This window comes from Dipodomys ordii, unplaced genomic scaffold (genome assembly GCF_000151885.1).
Source record: "Dipodomys ordii isolate 6190 unplaced genomic scaffold, Dord_2.0 Scaffold1, whole genome shotgun sequence".
NCBI classification, from domain to species: Eukaryota; Metazoa; Chordata; class Mammalia; order Rodentia; family Heteromyidae; genus Dipodomys; species Dipodomys ordii.
In genome coordinates, this window is record NW_012267217.1 from 37,759,859 (window position 1) to 37,773,357 (window position 13,499).

At 41.3% G+C, this 13,499-nt stretch overlaps 1 protein-coding gene across 1 annotated transcript in view; it reads left to right on the plus strand.

Annotated features, from left to right (window-relative positions):
* LOC105997286 (aldehyde oxidase 4-like) overlaps positions 1 to 13,499 on the plus strand; it is a 58,120-nt gene that overhangs the window by 30,454 nt on the left and 14,167 nt on the right. Inside the window, exons 17-25 of the mRNA XM_013031703.1 lie at positions 864 to 1,033; positions 1,559 to 1,673; positions 2,215 to 2,337; positions 5,043 to 5,139; positions 8,696 to 8,820; positions 10,475 to 10,608; positions 11,755 to 11,842; positions 12,114 to 12,200; positions 12,398 to 12,589. Coding sequence (XP_012887157.1) covers positions 864 to 1,033; positions 1,559 to 1,673; positions 2,215 to 2,337; positions 5,043 to 5,139; positions 8,696 to 8,820; positions 10,475 to 10,608; positions 11,755 to 11,842; positions 12,114 to 12,200; positions 12,398 to 12,589 — 1,131 coding nt within the window. The remainder of the gene's footprint in view (positions 1 to 863; positions 1,034 to 1,558; positions 1,674 to 2,214; positions 2,338 to 5,042; positions 5,140 to 8,695; positions 8,821 to 10,474; positions 10,609 to 11,754; positions 11,843 to 12,113; positions 12,201 to 12,397; positions 12,590 to 13,499) is intronic.

Consider the following 13,499-nt stretch of genomic DNA (forward strand, 5'->3'; position numbering starts at 1 on the left):
TACATGTACGTGTCGCTTTTTTTTGTCGGTCGTGGGGCTTGAACTCTGGGCCTGGGCGCTGTCCCTCAGCTCTTCAGCTGAAGGCGAGCGCTCTACCACTTGAGCTACAGCGCCACTTCCGGTTTTCTGGTGGTTTATTGGAGATAAGAGTCTCATGGTCTCTCCTGCCCGGGCTGGCTTTGAACCTCAATCCTCAGATCTCAGCCTCCTGGGTAGCTAGGATTACAGGCGTGAGCCACCAGCGCCCAGCTACGTGTCGCTTTCTTTTCATTAACTATGTACTACTAGTAAAAATAAAGTCTATTTTTAAAAAAAACCAGTGTTACCTATTATAGACAGTTTCCTTAGTTTATCTCCTTTGCTTTTTAGTCAAGGCTACACAAAGTACTAGACCTCTGAATCTCCCATCTCTACGTTTTTAGTTATATAGTCTAAATTTTTTCCTTTTCTTGGACAATGTCCTTCCTTTAAATCTGAATTAATTTCTCTGCCCTTGGGAAGGATTCATTGCTTGCTTCTAAGAGCTTCCCCAGGATCTAGTGTATTTCCACTGATTTCTATCAATTATGTAAAGAAAAATAAATGATTCTTTATTGTTATCTAACACATTAATATGTGTTTATATCTTCTAGTTCCTCAGAGAGACTGCAATCCTTGACGGCAGAAACCACACCTTCTACTTTTTTCTTTTCCTAGGGTGAAATGCATTGAAACCATGATCTATCCTCTCCCTTAGTATTCAAGGGATACAAATATCCAGTGACCTAAACTTAGTCTTGCCTTGCGAATAAGCTACATATAGCAGATCCCAACTTTTAGAGCATGAAAACTTCTGGTGAAAAACTTCTTTTGTTCATTAACAGTGTGTGGATCCTCACCAATCCCCACAAGACCCAGTTGGACATCCAGTCATGCACCAGTCAGCCATTAAACACACCACAGGGGAAGCTGTGTTTGTTGATGACATTCCGCCCATCAACCAAGAACTCTTCCTTGCAGTGGTCACCAGCACCAAGGCTCATGCGAAGATCTTGTAAGGAACTAAGTGATATGCCTGTGTTACTGAGATGCATTCTGATTGAGAACTAAATACAAACTTGTCTATTTACAATAGTTGACTCCCCTTCTGAAGGAGAATCATTTTGTAAACACACTTAAAAAGATTTTATTGCTTGGGCCCTGGTGGTTCACATCTATGATCCTAGCTACTCAGGCTACTGAGATCTGAGGATGAAGGTTCAAAGCCAACCTGAGCTGACAAATCTAAGAGATTTTTATCTCCACTAAACTGAAAAACTCTGGAAGTCGAGTGCTAGAGAAGCAACCTTGAAGAAAAAAGCCAAACAAGGCCCTGAGTTCAAGTCTTAGTACCAAAAAGAGTATGTCCAAGAGTTAGAACACCTGATAAATACCAATTTTTTTTATCAGAATAGACTATGTTTGGTTATGGAAGCTATTGACTTGATCTATGATTTGATTATAGAGCCCATTTAAAGAAAATTGTACAGAGGCTTTACCCCGACAACTTTAATGCTTGCTTCCATATTTTCCCTCCTAGATCGATTGATACTTCAGAAGCCATGTCACTTCCTGGTGTGGTTGATGTAATCATGGCAGAGGATGTCCCAGGGGATAATAACCATAAAGGGGAGATTTTATATGCACAGCATGAGGTATGGGATAAGCAGATGGCTTGTTATTTCAATGCTTTGTTTAACCCAATTATTAGTTATGACCATGACAACCAGCTTCATGTTCAGACCACAGAAACTTACTAGAAGCCGATGACTCTGAGTGATTTTCCACTCCCCTTTGACATCATGGATCCCCTTGAGATTCTGATAAAAAGCCATCATAAGTTCTCTCAAGGAAGTCCTCCAAGTGCTGAGAAAGCCTGAGAATCAGTGCAAAGCATGAAACACTGAAAGAATACTAGGAGGACTGGATCATGGCTTGTGCCGTGAGAATGACGAGTATAGGCAGAGGCAGCAGAAGGCCGATCAGTAAAGTCAGATAACCAAGCTGTGTCTCTCTGACGTTTGTGTCCCTCGAGTCCCTACTCACGCTCCTATCTTAACTCTATTTTCATAAGGAGAAAATAGTATTCTCTGGAGCCACAAAAGCCCAGTAGGTTAAATTTAGGATGGAGTAGTCATAAGTCCTTCTTGATGATTCTATGGTTTAGCTAATTGACAACATGTGGCCTCTCCACAGGTAATCTGTGTAGGTCAGATCATCTGCGCCGTGGCTGCGGATACTTATGCACATGCTAAAGAGGCAGCCAAAAAAGTGAAGATTGCTTATCAAGACATAGAGCCGAAGATCATCACCATAGAGGTAATCAGACCACTTCGCATTCACCAGGAATTGGATGGTGTGCATTGGCAAAATTTAACCAGGAGGTCATGAAATTATACAAGTCAGGCTCCATCTTCACTTCTTCCAGTGTCACGCTTTGAGAGTAAAGTTTTCAGTAATCTATACATCATTGTCATGAAGTACACTGAGATCTTTACTACCGAACACCCTTCTCAACAAAGCCTTTTCTGGGACTTGGGGGAATGAAATATTCTTTGTCTATTTCCCTTGAGAGATCTTGCAAAGCCAGGCAAAAAAGATCACTAATCCCAGAGAAATATCTTCATGACATCATATAAACAATGAGTGAGAAAGCCTAGAACACTGCCTGTAAAACTTATAAAAGTTGTATCAATGCAGGAGCCCATGGCTCACTCTGTAATCCTAGCTATTCAGGAGGCTGAGATCTAAGGATCACAGTTTGAAGCCAGACACGGCAGGAAAGTCCATGAGACTTATCTTCGATTAACCACCAGAACACCACAAGTGGTGCTGTGACTCAAAGTGGTAGAGTACTAGTCTCGAGCAAAAAAGCTCAGGGACAGTGCCCAGGTCCTGAGTGCAAGCCCCACGATCAACAACAAAGAGAAAGTTGTAGCATTTACTGTATTACAGACTATTGGGTCCTCTGTCTCCTCACTAACTCACTGTTTCCACTACACAAGCTCTCGAGACAGACTACTAGAAGGCTTAATGTGACTCTGCCATTCAATAGCTTCTTAATAGCAGCGACAACTTTATACAAGTTTCTTACACTCCACACATATCATTTTCTGCATCTGTAAAGCAGGAACTTTGCCTACACCCAAAGGTCACTGTGAGGTTTTAATGAGACATTTTAAGTTAAATGCTTTAAACAGTACCTGCGACCAGGCATGCATTCAATAAATGTTAACTATCATTTGTTTTGAAGGATATGTTGTGTTTTGTTTTATATTCCAGTGCCTACCGAAGTGCTATATCCATAGTGATAGAGAGATACATGAGTAGAAGTCAGCCTTGAGCATCCTCTTTGATTCTCCTATCTTTCCCAGCAGTTGCCAAGTTCAACTCTTTCCTGCTTATCCTTTAAATTCCCTTAAATCTCTTTTCCATTCTCACTTTCACTCTACCTTTGTTTTCAGAATAACCATTTAAGGTGAGTTTTGTCAACCTGGCACAATCATGCGTATAATCCCAGCTACTCAGAAGGAGGAGAGCAAAAGAGTTGAAGTTTGAGGCCATCTCAGACCAAAAAAAAATTGTGAGGTCTTCATCTCATCCAATATAAAAAGCTGAATGTGGCACAGTGTACCTATCATCCTAACTATGTAAGAAGTATAAATAGGAGTATCACAGTCCAGGCTAGCTCCAACATAAATTCTAGGACCTATTTGAAAACTATCTAAAGCAAAAGAGCTGCAAGGGTGGTTTATGTGGTAACGGGCCTGTCCAGAAAGTGCAAAGCCCTAAGTTTAAACTCCAGTACTATCCCCCAATAACAGAAAGGAAAAAAGTAGCTTTTGTTCATTTCAGCCCATCTACCCACCACCTTAACGTGTAAGTTCAAGCTCCTCAAGCCATCTTTCCTATTCATCAATGTCCTCTTAGAGAAGGCCCAAATTTGATATAGAAAAAAGTCTTCCACAGATCAACCACACCTTTCCAAACTCATTTTCTATCTACTGTTTTCTTTTCTTTTCTTTTCTTTTCTTTTCTTTTTTGTCGGTTGAGGGGCTTGAACTCTGGGGCCTGGGCACTGTCCCTCAGTTCTTCAGCTCAAGGCAAGTGCTCTACCACTTGAGCCACAGTGCCACTTCCAGTTTTCTGAGTGGTTTATTAGAGATAAGAGTCTCACAGACTTTCCTGCCCAGGCTGGCTCTGAACCATGATCCTCAGCCTCAGTCTCCTTTGTAGCTAGGATTACAGGCATGAGCCACCGGCACCCGGCTTATCTACTGTTTCTTAATAGAAAACCTCCACTCCAGCTAGCCTGGCCTTGTCCTCATTTCATCTCTCACTGTGTTTACCCTCAAACTATTACTTTTGTCCTATTATTGTTGTTGTTGTTATCTTTAAGTAGTTGTACAAAGGAGTTGCCATTTATGGATACAATATTATATCCTGATTAATGTCATCCCTTTCAACATTCTCACCCATCCCTTCCCTCCCCACCCCTTCACTCACTCTTCTTAATTTTAAGGTTATACATTGGATATGAATTTTCCCCCTCTTTATTCATCTGTCCTTTTCTCCTTGACGCCAAAACTATTATTTTATGATGTGCCCTTGGCTTGAAATGATTCAGGATCTGGTTAGGGTAGCCAATTCCTGGCCATTCCTTGGCATTCCGGGCCCCACCAAACTCCTCCTTCTTAACCTGTCTTTACTGTATCATACACATTCCTCACCCCAGATTTGGCGCCTCAGTAACAAAGCGCCTCAGATAATCACTCAGAACTCTAGAGGTAGGGCTGTGTTTGTTCCTATGTCTACCTCAGCCTTGAACAAAATGCCACCAATGGCTGCCACCAATGGCTGCAATCCACTTGAATCTGCCTTCTTCCCATTCCTTACATTGATTTAGGATGCGACTGACTTTGAGCTCAGATAGAACAGGAACGTGGAATTACAATAGAGGGACACATATCTTTTTAGAATGAAAAAAAATAATGATTTGTTGTGGTTTTTTTCTTCCACTACAGCAAGCCCTAGAGCATAATTCCTTTCTATCTGTTGAGAGAAAAATTGAGCAAGGAGATGTAGAGGGTGCATTTAAACATGTGGATCAAATCGTTGAAGGTAAGAACAAGTCTTGAGCCAGAAAAAAAAAAGGAAGCTTTCTCAAGCCAAAGGCTCTAAGGTTAATCATCAAGCTTGAAAAAAAATGAGGTAAGGCAGTGCTTCTCTATCCTAATATGACTGCTAAATAGCAATTGAAAATGCACAATAAGTTTACAGCTTGATGAATTTGGGCATATGCATCAGCCTATGTAAAATACAGCTGCCATTGAGGTATAGAACATTTCCAGCACTTAGAAATCCTGCTTGCATTCTCTAACTGTGCAAAGCAATGTTCTTACTTTTCTTATTGTGGATTGGTTTGACAAACTTTGAACTCACATAAGTGATTTCTCTAGTGGCTATTTCTTTTATTTGGCATTATGGGTGGAAGATTCATCCATGTTCTTGCATAGATAAATAGTTCTTTTTTATTGTTTGGTAATATTTTATGATACAAATATTCCACAATTTAGATATGTATTCTATTGTTGATAGACACTGAGTTGTTTTAATGATTCCTATTACTTCAGTGAAAATAACATATCTGTAAAGAAATATATCCAGAAGTTAATTGCCAAGTAATAACATATTTATATGGTTAGCTTTAGTATTCAGTGCTATTATTTGTGTGTATGTGCCAATCCTGGGGCTTGAACTCAGGGCATGGGCACTGAGCCTGAGTATATTTTGCTCCACTTGAGCCACAGTTCTACTTCCAGCTTTTTAGTAGGTTTTATTGGAGATGATATTCTTTTTAAATTTTGTATTGTTATTGTAAAGGTGATATACAGAGGGGTTATAGTTACATAGGTCAGATAAAGAATACATTTCTTTTTCCCAGTTCTTCCCTCCCATCCCCACTCACAAGACGTATAGTTCATTTTCAAGTACATTGCTGTGTTGTTTGTTCCCCCTTTTTCCCTCCATTTCTGTGCCTCCCCTTACACTCTCAAAGACATATAAATTAACAAACAGAACAAAAAGAAAGGAAAACAAAAGCATCAAAAAAGAACAAACCACCTGTTTCCATTTCCAGGAATTCATTTCGATAAATATTATTTTGTCTGATCGGATGCATGTAGGCATTATGCCTTTCTGTTCCTCTCCTAAGAGTGTCTTCCTTTCAAACCCACTATATGTGAATGCCTCGAGACCTGTATAAGTTATTATGTCCCGATGTATTTTAGATGTGGCTTCCACATATGAGAGAAAACATGCATCATTTGTGGAGATAAGATTCTTATAGACTTTCCTGCCTGGGCTAGCTTTGAACTGCAGTCCTCAGATCTCACTCTCCTGAGTAACTAGGATTACAGGTGTGAGACACTGTCACCCAGCTGTTTCATATTTTTTATAAGTAAAAATTGATTATAATCAATAATATAATTGTATAATATAGACATATAATGAATATTAGTGTAATTAATCATATAAATATTTAGCTGATCTATTTGTTGATTTATAGATTTTTTTTAAACCCTAGCCTGGGCTTTGAAGCACAATGGTGTGTTCTCTGTTTATATTCTTATCCAAAGGGCGACATATTGACAAGATGCCATTTGAGATTTTGACCAATGTGGAAGTTCAGAATTTAGCACAGTGGGAAATCTGAAACACAAAGGAATCTTGTCAGCGATGACCACAGTCATTGTGGACATGAAGTGAAATCCAGTGGCTAAGACTTAGGTGGCCTGTGTATGAAGCCCAGCTCTGCAGGTTACTATGTGGATGACCTTGGGCTGCTTAGTTAACCTTTTCCATGTTTCATGAGACGTGGCATCAGGACAAAACAAACTAATTGACCTTGAAGTGCTTAGCCTTTGAAAATACTCGGTATTTTATAATCTTATGGAAGCATAAAATATGTAAATTGAATTTAAAATATGCTACGGTAGCATAATGCTTTTATTGAGAAAGCAAACTGAGGAAAAAGGGCCACCTTTCTTTCTGTATCTTTAAAGGATCTGTGTGCAGATGTCTCCCTCCAGTCTCTCACGTCAGGAAGAACAGAGTAAGAGACAGTCAGAGATTCTTATCAGCCTGGCAATGGCACTGAAAGGAAACTGCATAACAAATCTTGCTAAAACAAATCTTACCTCCCATAAGTTTCCCCCAGATATTTATCTTCCTGAATTTTACCACTTATCCAAGTGATCAAACCCATTTCATTTACCTTGTTGCTTCTCTAAATACTCTTTTGTTGAGATGCTGTATGTGCTTCAGCTCAGACCACTGCTTAGGGATTTTATGTCATTTCTGTGAGCGCTTACCCCAAAATGTATGAAATAAAAACCTTTCTCCTGTTTGAAAAAGAAAATCCTTCAGGAAATGGAAACAAGAGGTGTTTTATTTTCCTTTGCTGCTTTTGTTTTCTTTTCTTTTTGTCTTGTTTGTTAGTTTATCTGTCTTTTGGAGGGACAAAGGGTGAACAAATGCAGCAGTGGTCTCACTAGACACGCTGTTGATAATGAACTATACAACTTGTGGGTGGGATAGGGAGGGAAAGACTGGGAGAGAGCGAGGGAAGGGTGACATTACCCAAAAGAAATGTACTCATTACCTGACTTAAGTAACTCTAACCCTTCTGTACATCACCTTTAATAATAACAATTAAATAGCTAACTAAATGAAGCAATGTTTAAGTAAGCTAAGCAAATCCTAACTACTTAGGAAGCTTAGACTAGAAGATGGCATCTGAAAGCCAGCCCGTGCATAAAAGACTCCAAGACTCCATCTCCAAGTAACCAGAAAAATATTGGGCTGGGGACATGGCTCAAGTGGCAGAGCACCAACTGTGAGCAAGTAAACTGAGCTAGAGTGAGACCCTGAGTTCAAGCCCCAATATCCACACAAAAATTAAAGTTTAAATTCACTCTGTACGTTTGTGTAAATAAACTGTGGTGGGAGCCTGAGTCACATTCTGTTGTCCCTATAAATAATTTTAAATAATTTTTGACTTGTAGCAAAACAATTGGTTTATTTTAATGGAATATGCGTCTTTCAGATGATGTGCAGGTAACCATGTGCAAGTAAAAATATTGTCTTTTAATAATTAAACCAAGGTCAAATGCCTCTTTTAGTGTATCCTACAAAATGGTAAAAAGATACTGAACAAGGCCAGAAGAGTAGGCTGCTATTAAGGTCAAGATCAACCTCAGCTCGGCCACTTTAAGCTGTTATGTCTGTGAGCAGGTTACTTATTCCTTCTGTCTCATTCATTGTCAACAGCTCCAAATTGAGGTAGACATGACAATTCTCTACCCCATTTTACAGTTGTAGACACAACCTGGTCAGATTCACTAAGTGGAGGTGGCTGAGCCTGCACATGTAGCCAGATGATCTGTTCTCTCAAGTTCAGCAAAGCACAAGTCTACTCACTGTACAGAAAAGGAAACTGAGGCCAACACAAGACAGGGGGTGGGGGGAGCCTGGCACAGCACACACAGGATTAGAAGAAAAATGTTATAAAGTCTGGTCCATAAACTAAAAGAAATCCCTCTTCACATACAAAGCACCGCCGGAAGTCCCGCATTGGGACCTCAACTAAGCAGTTCCCTTTGTTTGTTCTTTACAGGTGAGGTGCATGTAGAGGGACAGGAACATTTCTACATGGAAACACAAACTATCCTGGTTATCCCCAAAGCAGAAGACAAAGAAATGGTATTACACCTTGGGACTCAGTTTCCAACCCATGTGCAGGTAACAGGATGTTTGGGGAAATGAGATGGCGGGTGGTCATGTGCTGGGATTTCTGCATTCCTGTGCCTTGAACTCCCTTCACACTTGACTGACACTAGCTGAAGACCAGCATGGACAAAATGATTCAGTAATGAAAAGGCCTTTCCAAGTGACCTGGAAGTGTTGCTACTTTCTAAGACACAATACAAAGCTCATCTTTCTCTTATAACGATTGATAGCATAAAACTGGTTTCTCTTTGTGGTTCATTTGTATTGTTATTCTCTATGACTATCCTTCTATATGGTGGTGTATGTATACAGCAACTGCATTTCAAAGACATCCTCAGCCTGGCTCAGTCATGGGGATTCTCTATTTGCTAGTGCTTCAGAGCTGCAGTTGCACCTAGGCCAGTGAAGGAAATCCACTCTCATGGGCCCTGGAAAGTATGCCAAGCATGTGGGGGTTGTTTAATAATTATACCAAGGAGGGGCATGGTGACAGGCATCACTGAAGGGGAAAGCTTTACCCAAGCTTTAAGCAGACACCACGAGATGCTGAAGGGAAGCTACCAGCTGCCTTTCAGGACAAAATGCAAGGCTGAGGTGGCTGATTCAAAGCTGGGATACAGGTGAAGCCTTCACCTGCACACATTCTGAAGTAGTCAGAGGAGGAGCGAAGAGAGCAGAACTATTAGATTAAGCAGTTGTGTGGTTTCTTGCGAGTTACTGAGCATTGAAATCATTTTCTGTCAATTGAAGGAGCGATAAAGAAGACCTGTAAGGATCCTTTTGGCAGAGGGTTTGTGGATCTGGGCTCCAAAAGATAAGATATATGTGCCCAAGTCCCCATTGCTACCTGCCCCCACCATCTCCTGAGGTACAGTCGGCTCTATGTAAGAGCAGGCATTTTCCAGGGGTTAGTGGAAGAAGCTGGGTACCCACAGGCTGCCATATGCCAGAACCTAGGACAGCATGGAAAACGATTCCACTAAAGGATTGAGTAGACATTTCTCCAAAGAAGAAATATAAATGACTAATAAAGCAAGTGATAATATGTTCACTATCATCCATCACCCAGGAAATGCAACTCAAAACCAAGGTGAAGCTGGGTGCCAGTGGCTCACATCTGCCATCCTAGCTACTTAGGAGGCTGAGATTTGAAGATCCAGCCTGAGCAGGAAAGTCGGTGAGAGAACTATCATAAACCAGAAGTAGAACTGTGGCTCAAGTGATAGAATGCTAGTATAGAGCAATAAAGCTCAGGGACAGCGCCCAGGCCCTACGTTCAAACCCAGAGACTGGCGCACACACACAAAAAAATCAAATTTTAAACAATAGTCACATATGCTACAACATGGATGACCCTTGAAAATATGCTAAGTGAACAGAGCCAGACACAAGGATAACATATTTTATCATTCCATCCATATGATTTGTCTAGAACAAGCAGATCTATAGAAACACAGGGTAGATTCAGGCTTGCCAAGTACTGGGAGGCTGAGAAGGGAGAGAAGCCTTTGCTTCATAAGTGCAAGGCTTCTTTAGGGGATGCTAAAAATGTTCTACAATTAGGTTTTAGATTATTGGTCTACTGAGTTTCTTTTCCTGGGCAAATGGGAAAGCAAGTCCAGCTAAGAGCTTACACTGACACAGCTTTGTGACTTCCCTGTGTTAGGAATCCGTGTCTGCAGCACTGAAGGTCCCCAGGAGTAGAATCGCCTGCCACATGAAAAGAGCTGGAGGAGCATTTGGGGGAAAAGTGACAAAGCCCGCCCTGCTGGGAGCTGTCAGTGCCGTGGCTGCCCACAAGTAAGAGTCACAATGGCCACTGACATGTCAGTAGATTGAGCAGCACAGATGTCATGTGAGTGCCCCCACCCCGCATCCCACCTTTCATCTCAGTCTTCCATCCAGCTCCAGTTGGCTGTGTGGAAGGAAGGCCAAAGCCTCAGCCTCTCCTAGACAGTGATACTATGTTTTAAAATAAACCAGGGACTCTGCTGCTGCCTGACTCTGATTCCCTTGCTTCCTCCTCACCCAGGAAGGACGTCTAGATGCTAGCGTGGTCCTGACTGGTGAACTTCATAACTAAACTACCAAAGTGCACTAAGGAGCACTGAGGGCAAGCTTACCTTTGCCCAGACTACTGCAGCACAAAGGAAAAGCTGTATACACCTGAGCTCATAGATACTTGCTAGCAAGAGAAAAGGCAGCTGTTTTGCAGAGGCTGAGAACATTTCATCAGAGAGGTGTGAATGAAAGGGGTTGAGCTCAGCAAAGTATTAGGTCTCAACTTTTTAGCCCTAAGTCCCTGTTCTGCTGGGCACTGGTAGCTCATGCCTATAATTCTAGCTACTCAGTAGTCTAAGCTCTGAAGATCACAGTTCAAAGTCAGCCCAGACAGAAAAGTCCATGAGACTTTTAGCTCCACTTAACCACCAAAATTCCAGAAGCAGAGACATGACTCAAGTGGTAGACTTCAGTCTTGAGTGAAACCACCAAATATGAGAGAGAAGCCATGAGTTCAAGCTCCAGTACATGTGCACTTGCACACTCACACACAAGCACACACACACACACACACACACACACAAATACACATACAACAAAAAGATTCCCTTTCTGATAACATGTTAATGCTCCATCTACTCTTCCAAAGTAAAATTCAAAGTAAGAGACCCTATTTCTACTGCAAAATGACCATGAAACTCCTTAATGCAATGTAACAGTAAATTAAAAAGGAAATTATAACCAAATAATGTATCCTCGCAATATGTAAATATTCAGGGATGACTAAACTAGAAAATTCATTTTTTTAACTTTAATGTCATGCAGCTTTCCAAAGGTAAGGCATGAAAGCCACTAAGCCAAATGATTTCAGGTCCCCTTCTCCCAGCTCCATATTTGGACAATGTTATGAAGTATGTAGCATCCTAACAGAGTTGTTTCCCATAGAACTGGCCGCCCAATCCGCTTCATCCTAGAACGTGGTGATGACATGCTGATAACCGCTGGCCGCCACCCACTCCTGGGAAAATACAAAGTGAGTACTGCAAGCTAGAAGTTTAGCAAAGACAGTTGCTAAATGTCACACCTCTTCAATGGAGTGTTTGGATGCTGCCTAAAACCAGGCAGAGTCTTCTGTTGGGCACTGTCCTCAGCGCTTCTCTATTGACTATCACATCCAGTCATATTCTTAGGCTAAGTATTGGTACACAACCATAATCAGATGTGTGTGTGTGTGTGTGTGCACTGCACAGCCGACTACGCAGAACAACCGTGAGAGCATTGTCTTCCCTGTGATCACTTGGCAGATCGGGTTCATGAACAATGGAGAGATCAAAGCTGCTGATGTCGAGTACTACATCAATGGTGGATGCACTCCCGATGAATCAGACATGGTAAATGAGAAATACATCTTTTGCAGGCCTTACCCAGAGAGCTGTGCACCATCCTTTTACAAATTTGGTCATACGTTTTTATGAATTTTATCATATAGGTTAAAGAAGTTCTGTGAAGGGTTTGGGCTATATTTCAGCTATGTAGTTTTGAATATCAGATGGAGGTGAAGTTTTGTTTTATTTTTGCTTTAATTCAGGTGATGCAGTTTATTGTGCTGAAATCTGAAAATTCCTACAGTATTCCTAATTTCCGCTGCCGAGGTAGGCCTTGCAAAACCAATTTGCCATCCAACACAGCCTTTCGAGGATTTGGCTTCCCTCAGGCAACGGTGATGGTAGAAGCTTATATAACTGCTGTGGCAGCACGGTGTAACTTACCCCCGGAAGAGGTAAACAGTCAGAATGCCCGGATGATCATCTGTTCACATAGCTTCAGCTCCTAACAGAGTGTTATATCAGCTTCCCTGTGGTTTCAAAGAAAAATTATATTGTCCATCATTAGCTTTTGTTGTTGTAGTGAAGTCAACCACAAAAACCTAGTAGTTTCAACAATAGTATCTCTTATGGGTCTGTGGGCCAGTTGGATCATTCTTGTGGTCTGGGCTTGGTCAACTGGAACTTTCTGGTTTAACATGGCTTTGCTGATATGTCTGGTAGTTATCTGGCTGCTGGGGATACCGCAGCTGGAAAGAAGTCTGTTTCACTGTGTCTCTCACCCTCCAGGAGGCTGGCCTGAACTCCAGGAGGCTGGCCGAGAGAGTCATTATCATGATGAGGATCACAGAGTCCCTAAGAATGGCAAGAATGTGGCATGCCTAAATGCACAAGCAGTTTTCAAGTCTCCGTATTACTATGAAGGGTGGCATGGGCTAAGTCACAAGACTAATCACAGAATTAGTCTAAAACTATTCTAGTGCAGGAAGAGGGAGGAATAGTTGTAGCCATGGGTGCAAACATTTTACCACAAGACTGGAAAGCTAATTTGAGAATGTCTATGAAGAAAAGGATTGTGAAGCAGCTCATGCCTATAATCCTAGCTACTCAGGAGTGGGCTGAGATCTGAAGATCATAGTTGAAAGTCAGCCCCGGCAGAGAAGTTCATGAGACTCTTATCTCCAATTAAATAGTGAAAAGCCAAAAGTGGAGGTATAGCTCATGTGGTAAGAGTAAGAGACCCTGAATTCAAGCCTCGGTACAGGCAAAGAAAGAAAGAAAGAAAGAAAGAAAGAAAGAAAGAAAGAAAGAAAGAAAGAAAGAAAGAAAGAAAGAAAGAAAGAAAGAAAGAAAGAAAGAAAGAGA